Source organism: Grammomys surdaster, unplaced genomic scaffold (genome assembly GCF_004785775.1).
Source record: "Grammomys surdaster isolate TR1022 unplaced genomic scaffold, NIH_TR_1.0 523, whole genome shotgun sequence".
NCBI lineage: Eukaryota > Metazoa > Chordata > Mammalia > Rodentia > Muridae > Grammomys > Grammomys surdaster.
This window is the reverse complement of record NW_021604942.1, coordinates 110,793-120,394: the sequence shown is the minus strand read 5'-3', so window position 1 is coordinate 120,394 and position 9,602 is coordinate 110,793. Positions and strand designations below refer to the sequence as shown.

The window sequence follows — 9,602 nt, the reverse complement described above, 5'->3', positions numbered from 1 at the left end:
GCATTTATTTATATATGCCTGCACTAGCTCAATGGCTGGGCACTTCTAAACCTCCCCATGGCTAACACACATTCCCCTCCTGTATTCTTGAATTAATATTTTCTAAATCCATATTTCATCTCTGCTACCCCTGACTCAACTGGGGGAATGGCCCCTGCGGCCACTTTCCTGGAACCTTACATGTCGCAGGCCTTTAAGTCTGTTCTCCTTGCTCTCCTGTCAGGATTCTTTCCTCCTCTCTCTCCTGTCCCTTGCTCCGTCTCCCTGCCCAGCCATTGGCAATTGTTTATTACCAGTCGAAGCCAGCTGCGGGCAGGGACCCTCAGGTCTGGAAGCATGGCTTTTGGGAGCCGAAATAAAACAAAGCATTAGAATCAATTTCCAACACAGTGGTACACAACTGTATGCTATACAAAACATGTCCAGGCTCGGGATGTGGTTCAGTGCTAGAGCACTTTTCTAGTGTGTTCAGTCTGCATCTGAGACTTAGCACCACAAACTCATGCAGACTCACTTTAACAATTATATGTTCACTTTAATGACATAAAAACAACCATGAGTACATTCAACTTTAAACTTTAAGAGAAAAATACTACGGGCTGGTAAGGCAGCTCAGCTGGGCAAACCAAGCCTGAACTCAGCCCTGCCACCCATATGGCTGAAGGAAGAACAGACTCCTGAAAGTTGTCCTCTGATCTCCACTCTCACGCCATGGCACACGCGCACACACACACACAATAAATAAATCTACAATGGGATTAAAAATTGCTTAAAGCTGGAGATGGTAGCACATGCCTTTAATTCCAGCATGCTGGAGGCAGAGGCAGAAGGATCTCTGTGAGCTAAAAGCTAGCATGATCTACAGAGCAAATTCCAGGACAACCAGATAGACACAGAGAAACCCTGTGTCAAAAACAAAACCAAAAAAAAAAAAAGATTTTTAAAGGAAAGTACTAAATAATAATAGAGATAGATGACAGATATTTCAAAAATCCCAAACAAGGGACATGAAGGACTGAGGTTATAAAACACTGGGTGAGGGGCTGGAGATGGCTCAGTGGTTAAGAACACTGGCTGCCCTTCCAGAACACTCACAACCAACTGTAAGCCAGCTCTAGGGGATCTGATGCCCTCTTCTGGTTTTGTGAGTTCCAGGCACTCACCTGGTGCACAGACACATGTAGGCAAACATCCATACACATAAAATTAGATTTTTTTTTTTTTAAGTACAAAGTGCTGTAACCTCAACAAAGGTTCTGATTACTTCCATCAGTCACCTGCCATGACCAGTGTCTCTCACGATGCGGTGAGAAGTACTGTTTACTAGCTATCTGCCACGTATCTGTTGAGTAGTACTGTGAACTCTGTAGCACCCCAAGTCACCTGCTAAATTCAGTATTTTTTTTATAGACCTTCATTCACGCCTGCAGAATTAGAAAAAGTCTCCTCATTAAACTGGATGTTAGCCCAAATTTATACAAAACACACATACACACAGAGAGAGTTGTTATTATTTGTTAAGGCCATGACTGTGTAGCCCTGGCTATTCTGAAACTCACTATGGAGACCAGGCTGGCCTCAAACTCAGAGATCCACCTGCCTCTGCCTCCTAAATGCTGTGGTTAAAAGCATGCGACATCACACCTAGAAATACATATTTTTATTCATTAATAAGAGGGTGGGAACACAGTAGAGTACTAGCCTGGAATACACAAGGTCTTGAGTTCAGGCTCTGGTCCTGAAGTGTTTGCCTCCTGCTCACCAGTCCCTGGACTGCAGTCCCTGCAGCAGGAGAAAGGAGTCTGTGACCTGTTTGTTCTCCCTGTGAGCAGTGCTCTTCCCACTGCTGTGGATGGCCCTGTGAGAAACGCTGCATCCTCCCCAACTGTCTTCATTCCTGAGACCTGTGCTAGGACAGCAAGCTCCTGCTATCTCAGGGTAGTACCCATCCGCACTTCATTGTCTTCTTAGCTTAGCTGTTAAAAGACAAACAAACAATGTATTTTGTGTGTGTGTGTGTGTGTGTGTCTCTGTGTGTGTGTGTGTCTGTGAAGGTCAGAGGACAACTTGTGGGAGTCAGTTTTCTCCTTCTATCATGGGAGTCCAAGAGATCAAACTCTGGGGCACCAGTTCCTCGAGCTTGTCAGCAAGCACCTTTACCTGCTGAGCTATCTCACTGACCTCAGCTTTTTTTTTCCTATGATTTTTTTCATAACCCCTCCTATGAGTTTTTGAAATGTTATTTATTATTAGTTTACAAATAATTATTTTTCATTATTGTTGGAGATGCTCCCCTGCCTGCTGCCTCATGTGGCAGCTTCCTGGACGCCATCCAGTGGGAAATTTCTTAGACCTATTCAATTTAGTAGTGTTTATTTGAGCAAATAAGCACAAACTAAAAGTAATTCCTGAATGGTAGTTACCAGAACAACTGAGAAGTTAGCCATCGATGTTATCCAACAGCATTTATCAAAACCCAGAAATGATAGCTACAGAAAACAGCTACAGCTGTCACTGGGTACAGCTTAGTCGGTGGTCAAGTTGGAAAGATGGATCAGTGGTTAGGACCGTGTATTCTTACAGCGGCTCACAACTACCTGTGACTCAAGTTCCAGGGGACCTTATTATACCTCTTTGACCTCATTGGGTACATACACGTAAACAATTAAAATATCAGAATAATAATAATCGTAAGTTAATTGACCACAGGGCCTCCTGCAAACAGCTGGAATGCAGTTAGTGTAATTAAGTTCTACATTGGTTTGAACTGTTAGCTGCCCCTCCAATCACACAGCCTCCTGCATATTAGGTCTGCAGTCCCTGCCTGCTGCTTTTTTGCATGAGGAGACGCTTCCCAGGGTAGTTCCCAGGCTTGCAGTTCCCAGGCAAACCCTAAGCTCTGATGTCAGACTGATGTGCCTGTGAACTGACATACAGTGAAGACAGTACCTTTCATCCTGCTGTGAGCTGCTTGTGCCTCCTCTGAGTGGCCATGTCTGGATCCTGTGGTGTGTCAGTCCTGGAGGCTTTCCTTCAGTGGGCTTGTTGGGAATTGCCGGGTCCTGGGAACTTTAGATTTTCTATCCTTAGAACTTTCCTTGGAAAACTCTAGAGATACGTTCTTAGACCTTTTTGTTGTTGTCATTTTCTTAACAGTAATTCAAAGTGAGTTTTGATCCTTTATGTCATATAATTAAATAGATAACCTTTCACAGTTCTTAACTAGCACTGTGTGCATGATAGACCGTATTTCTTGTATAAATGTCAGGCCTAACAGTTATGGCTCATGACCTGTAGTTTAGAAAATATTAGTCTCAAATACTGATTTAATTAATCATTTCAGTAATTTTCAAAAAGCTGTGAGATGCTGAAACACTGGTCTCTGTGAGGCCATTTCTAGAATCCTTAATCCTCTCCTGTTGCCCAGAAAACAGGACCATGCTGTACCTTCAGAAATGTGCTAAATTCACCTCTAGGAGCACAGAGCCTAGAGCTCCGGACAGACCGAGCTGTCCCGCCAGCTCTCTGCAAATGGCTGACACTCTCTTTTAGAAATGTCCTTTCTGACTGGCATTTGTCAGCCCCGTACAGCTGCTGAGAAATGTCCACTTTCTATGAGGTGACTGAAATGTCCTTTTAAGTTCTGCAACCTTCTCTCTGCAGGGTGTGCCGATCTCCAAGCCCTGGACACTATGCAGCCCATGGAGAGGAAGCGACAGGGCTACATTCACGAGCTGATTCAGACGGAGGAGCGGTACATGGACGATCTGCAGCTGGTCATTGAGGTGAGGTTTGTTGCTGACTGACTGCTGTAGGAGGTGGAGGGTGGCCATCGCTGCCCCCCTCACTTGGAAGCAATGTAAGCCGTTTTGTTTTGTTTTGCAGTGCTGGGTATGAAGCCCAGGGCCTATCACAAGCCACACACATGTTTTACCATTGAACTGTATCCTGTCTGCGTCCATGTGACTCACAGACAGAGACAAGCGCTTTTGTAGCCTAAAAGCTGCTTACTGGTAAGGCAGAAAACTAAAGGTTCCTGGTGAAGGCTTGGGCTCTTCCCCAGCTGAGCCCACTCAGTGTAGAGAGGGGAAAGAGGGCCTGGGAATGGCCATGTGGCTCTTTGATGAGGGCACAGGGCAGGTGTGAAAGCCTCCTAGTGGGCTCACCTCCAGTTCTTACCTAACTGGAATTACAGCCATGTGGAAACCTGACATGTCCACTGGCTTTGATACCTCTAGCTAATGTTTATGTCAGCTCAGGAAACCAAACGAGAAAATTGTAAGTTTCCCAAACAGTGTATTCACTGTCTGTACCTGTCCATGATGACAGAGGCACACTTTACAGTGGCTTGTGTCTGAAAGCAGAAAAACTCTAGGGTTCCACACTCCTGCTGTTCCCGTGACCTGGATAAAAGCATGAAGCAGGGCCTGCATCCGTCTGCATCTGCCCTACAAGGCCTGGCCTAACCAGCAGCAGCGGCTGTTACACCACATGTGCACTCCCCTCCCTCCTCTGCTGGGAACGCCTGCCCTCCTCACACGTGTGCTCTTATGTACTCTGCGGGGGTTGTTGTGGTTTGTTTGTTTTTGAGGCAGGGTCTCATGTAGTCCAAGATGGCCTTGAACTTGCTATGTAACTAAAGATGGCCATGAGCATCTGCCCCTCCTGCCTCTGTCTTCCAAGCATGGGCTTACAGGATTGTGCCATCATACCTCGTTCATGTGGTGCTAGGGACTAAACCCCAGACTTTATGACTGCTAGGCAGGCATGCTACCAAGTGAGTTAGTTAAATCCCTCACCCCATCTGTCTGTTCATCTTCATCCCCAAACTTAGCCTGGCCCTGGTCAGCCTTTGAATGAGCATTGAATGGATCAGACACAATTATCTGTATGTCCCGTACCAGGACAAATGACCTAGAAGAAAGGCCCATGATCCCAACCAACCTTCTGGGAGTGTCAGCGCTGCTGCCAGTCAACCTCCAGTCCAAGGGGGCTGTGAATGGCTGTAGAGTCTCAAGCACTTGCCAAAATATGAGCAGAATGGGGTTCTTGCCTCCTCCAGCTAGGCACCTCAGGAGTGCCTGTTCTGTCACCCTCAGCCCTGTTGTCAGGGCAACGAGCTGTCAGGGACTCGGGAAGAGCACTATGCTAAAATGGCTTTCTCATGGCAGTTTCTAAAGATTCAGCCGTCTTTCCCTCTGCTTCCCTCACTGGGCCTGCTCACAGGGCTTCTGCAGTGAACTAGGCTTCTGCAAGGGCTGCCCTGCTCTTCAGTGGCAGCCTGGGAGCAGAAAGACTGTGTTTGCAGGGTTGCTGTGGGTACATCTCATGTAGATCTGAGTCATCGCCACAGTTCACAACATTTCTGGCTGACAGCTGTGGCCCACACTAACTCAGCATTAGTAGCTGAGGTTCTATGGCAGAGAACACAGCTAGCCAAGGATCTGTGTTCATTTAGCACAGTCCTGCTGAAGAAGGACACCAAAAGAGGGGCAGTAAGGATTCAAGTGCAGAGAATAAGTCCGTCCCCAACAAGGAGGGGCTCCCCAGTTATGCTCAGACCACCATGAGACTGCTCTGCCAGGAGAAGGAAGTGGAAGAGTGGGCGGATGGAGGGGTTGGGGACCTAAGAGTTATGCTGGAATGTCAGGGAGCTAGAGTGGTGAGTTGGCAGGGATGAATCTCGAGGCCTGTGAACCCCAGGGTTTGCTTCTCATCACTTGGCCTTAAGGCTTCATACAGAGCCCTGTGTCACATGGATCCTTGGGCAAATCCCTCTGTAGGTCATGATTTCTTCATAAGCCAGTGAGAAATGCCAATAGCTGAGTTGCCTTGTCTGTATCACCTGTGAAGTTACATGAGAACCCTGTACACACTTGTGTGCTTCACACATGTGCACGTGGGATCCAGGTGGAAAGTCTCTCTGACGCTGCCTTCTGCTGGCACATCTGCTCAGGCTCACCAGGGATGACAGAGGGCAAACACAGAGGGTCCCAAGAACTCTGAGCCGATCAGTTCCACCGCAGTCGCTCTCTGCCCCGTTTTCTGCAGGCTCCACTGTGCAGGGCCCTATCTGTACCCAGCTCTGCTTGGTCCCCAGAGCAAGCCTAGGAGGGAGTTGGGACAGCTTCTCTAGTCAGGAGATTCAGCCCTTAAAAATCAGCCGTAATTGGATTTTAACTAGTGAAAGTAGGGAAATTGTGCAACTTAAAATCCAATAGTGAACCAGCATGGTTCAGCCCGAGAGAGCATCTATCCTTGAGTTCAGTCCCTGGAGTCCGTGTAACAAAGCCACATATAGTGGCACACATCTGTAATCTCCTTTGGCAAGATGGGTGGCTGAGACAGGAGGATCTCCCAGAGGCTTGTAAGCCAGCTACTGCTTAGACTCTGCACTGTTCCATAAGACCATGTGCCTCAAAAAGGTGGAAGGAGAGAAACACCCCCCCCCAAGTTGTCCGCACTGTGGAATACATGCCCTCTCTGTCTTTGTCTATCTTTGTTTTTCTCTTCTCCCTCATGTGCACACATATGCACAATAACAATAACCCTTTAAAAACCTAGCAGCCATATAACTATGCTTGTTTAGAAGTGGCGCTGTCTTGCTGTTTGAGTGCTGGAAGGCATGCACAGCTGTGTACCCCCATTACGTTAAGTTAAATTTATGTTTTGAACTTAGGTTTTCCAGAAACGGATGGCCGAGTCGGGCTTCCTCACTGAAGCAGAAATGGCCTTGATCTTTGTGAACTGGAAGGAGCTCATCATGTCCAACACAAAGCTGCTGAAGTGAGTTGTGGGCACCACGTGACATGGTCACTGTAGCTCTTCTGGGGCTGCTTAGCAAGAGACCTGTCAACTCTCTTCTGCTCTCTTAGGCTCTGTATTCCAGGAGCATTTGGTGAAATGCCCTATAACTTATAGACAGAATTTTTAGGAAAGTAAAAGAATATAATGCAGAAGTACTTAGATTAGAGAAGAAAAGTTGTGTGTGATCTCCAGGCAGCTACAGCCGGCTGCTCAGCAGGAGGGGTAACAGGCAGGCAGGGCTGTAGCCGCCCCCACATGACTGCACAGTGCTCATTTGCAGTTCCTGTCCTGGGGAAACTTTCTGTCCTTATTTACAAGAACAGAGTTCCAGGCCAGCTGGCCAGTTTAACCCTGGCTGCATCCCAGCCCTGCCAGGGCTGGCCCAGCATGAAGACCCCAGTCCTCCATTCCAACCCCTGGCCACTATGGCTCCCCAGCCCTTCTTTGGAATTTCTTTCTCTTTGATCCAAAAGAGGACAAACAATTTGAATCTTTCAAAAAGAACTTTGTCAAGAAACTGAGGTGAATGAAATACTCTTGTAAAGGCCTAGAAGGCCTCCAGATATGTGGTCCTTTTCTTCCTTGTTGATGTTTCCCCCAGATTGGCTCAGCCGATAGAGCTTTCTGCCATGCCTCCCCCCACTTCAACCAGCCGTTCATTCCCAGCGTCCAAGGTTCCTAGATCATGCACTGGACGCCATTGCTGGTGCTTTCTGTAGCTTTCACCCTTTAGTTGCCAAGGAAGGACATTTGTGGAGAACAGAGTGACCGTCCGTTACTTGCAGGGCCTTGCGGGTGCGGAAGAAGACTGGGGGTGAGAAGATGCCAGTTCAGATGATCGGGGACATCCTGGCAGCAGAGCTGTCCCACATGCAGGCTTACATCCGGTTCTGCAGCTGTCAGCTTAATGGGGCAACCCTGCTACAGCAGAAGACAGATGAGGACACAGACTTCAAGGAATTTCTAAAGGTATGCACAGCCTGGGACTCTTGGGCTCTGTGCTGCTGGAGAAGCACTAGCAGCCTCAGCCTGGAGGCAGCAGCACACCGCTGCAGATCTCAGCAGCTGACAAGAGTCCCAACAATCTCCAAGGAAGCACAAACATGGCACGCAGCTTCCTGACTGTGGTACTGTCCAGGTACAGCTTATTGTCCTTGGCACGAGAACCCTGATTTTACATCCTGCTTAAGTAATAGTATTAGTGCTGTTGTTTTTCTGAAGAAACGTCCATCATGCCACTTCTTTTTTTATTATTATTATTTATTTATGTGGGTGGCGTTGGCCTGCGTTGCATGTATGTGTGGGAAGCACCTACATGCCCGGCACCTGCAGAGCTCAGGAGAGGACACTGGAGGCCCAGGAACTGAGTTACAGGTGGTTATGAGCTGCCACATGAGTGCTGAGAACCAAACACAGGTCCTCTGCAAGAGCAGCCAGCGCGCTTATATTTATTTGATGATTCATCATCTCATTCCAGAAAGAAAACAAAATGGCTTAGTTAAATAATTAGGTGACCACTTTGTGATTGAAGGAAATGAAAGTATGAGAATAAAGGTAACAGGTGCTCTTCTGTCACACCACGCCATGTGCACGATGAGAAAGGGGAGGAAACCACCGTCGGGGGCAAGAAACAGCAAAGCCTTTATCATTCCCACCACATAAGTGTGTCGCTGATCCATCAGGGTCACCAGACAAGGACTTGTTTCTTCCTGCCACCCCGAGCAGGGGCTGAAGTAGGGTTTAAAGTATAAAACCCACAAGCATCTGGGCCAAGTTACAGTTATAATTTTTACCAATCAGGACTCTGGGATTAGGGGCTTTCCCCAGTGTTCTGTCATTGCCAGCTGACATCAAATGTGTTTTTGCCCAACCAATCAAATTCATTTCTTCTTTCTGTTGTTAGGAACAGACATTATGTTTTAGGGAACAACTGTTGCTTAGACAGGGGGCTGACAACAGGTATGTCCTGGGGAACTGGAGAGGGAGTCGATTAGCTTAGGTAAAATGGAGTCTGAAGCCAAGCCAGTGAGAAGAGAAGGAAAGGACTGGCTCAATGCTGTAGTTATAAAGCAAACATGAAAAGAAGCGCTACAGATGTGGTAACAGTTGCACTCTGATGTAATGGGTTTTCAAGTTCCTTGCAGCCATATGGCAGCTAACTTTTACACCTGGCTACTATAATGCTGTGTTTTAAGTCAGGCGTGGTGGTACTGTAATCCCTGCACTTGAGAGGCTGAGGCACAGTAAAACATAAACTCAAGGCCAGCCTGGGCTACATAAAAAGGATCTGTTTTTTAAAAAAACACAAATGTGCCGCTGGAGAGAGGCCCAGTGGTTAAGAGCACGGATACACTTCTAGAGCCCAAGTTCAGTTCCCAGCACCCACGTGGTGGCAGCTCACAACCGCATGTAGCTTCAGGGGATCTGACACCTTCTTCTGGCCTTGACAGCACCCACATACATGTGGCTTATATACATACTAAGAACTACATAAACAGGTAGACACTTTTTACATTGGAAAGCAGCGTGTAGAGCTAGAGGCCCAGCTCAGCGGTCAGGGGGTTTCCTGACACAGGCCCTGACTTCCATCCCTACTACTTCAAAGAAAAATTAAGTAAAAGCAAATTTTACCAATATATTATATCTCAGAGTATTAACTTTTAAATTTTTGTCTTTTTGGTTTTTGGTACTAGGACCTAAACCAAGGACCTTGCTCGTACTAGGCAAGAATTCTTCCTCTGAGATACAACTCCAGTCCCCAAATACTACTTCTTAAAAGAAATAAAAAGCATGAA

General features: G+C 47.1%; 1 protein-coding gene across 3 annotated transcripts in view; it reads left to right on the top strand.

Annotated features, from left to right (window-relative positions):
* Itsn2 (intersectin 2) overlaps window positions 1-9,602 on the top strand; it is a 109,020-nt gene that overhangs the window by 90,627 nt on the left and 8,791 nt on the right. For all 3 annotated transcript variants that reach the window (XM_028781729.1, XM_028781730.1, XM_028781728.1), the window contains exons 29-31: window positions 3,664-3,785; window positions 6,680-6,786; window positions 7,593-7,776. In XM_028781729.1, the coding sequence (XP_028637562.1) occupies window positions 3,664-3,785; window positions 6,680-6,786; window positions 7,593-7,776 (413 nt within the window). The remainder of the gene's footprint in view (window positions 1-3,663; window positions 3,786-6,679; window positions 6,787-7,592; window positions 7,777-9,602) is intronic.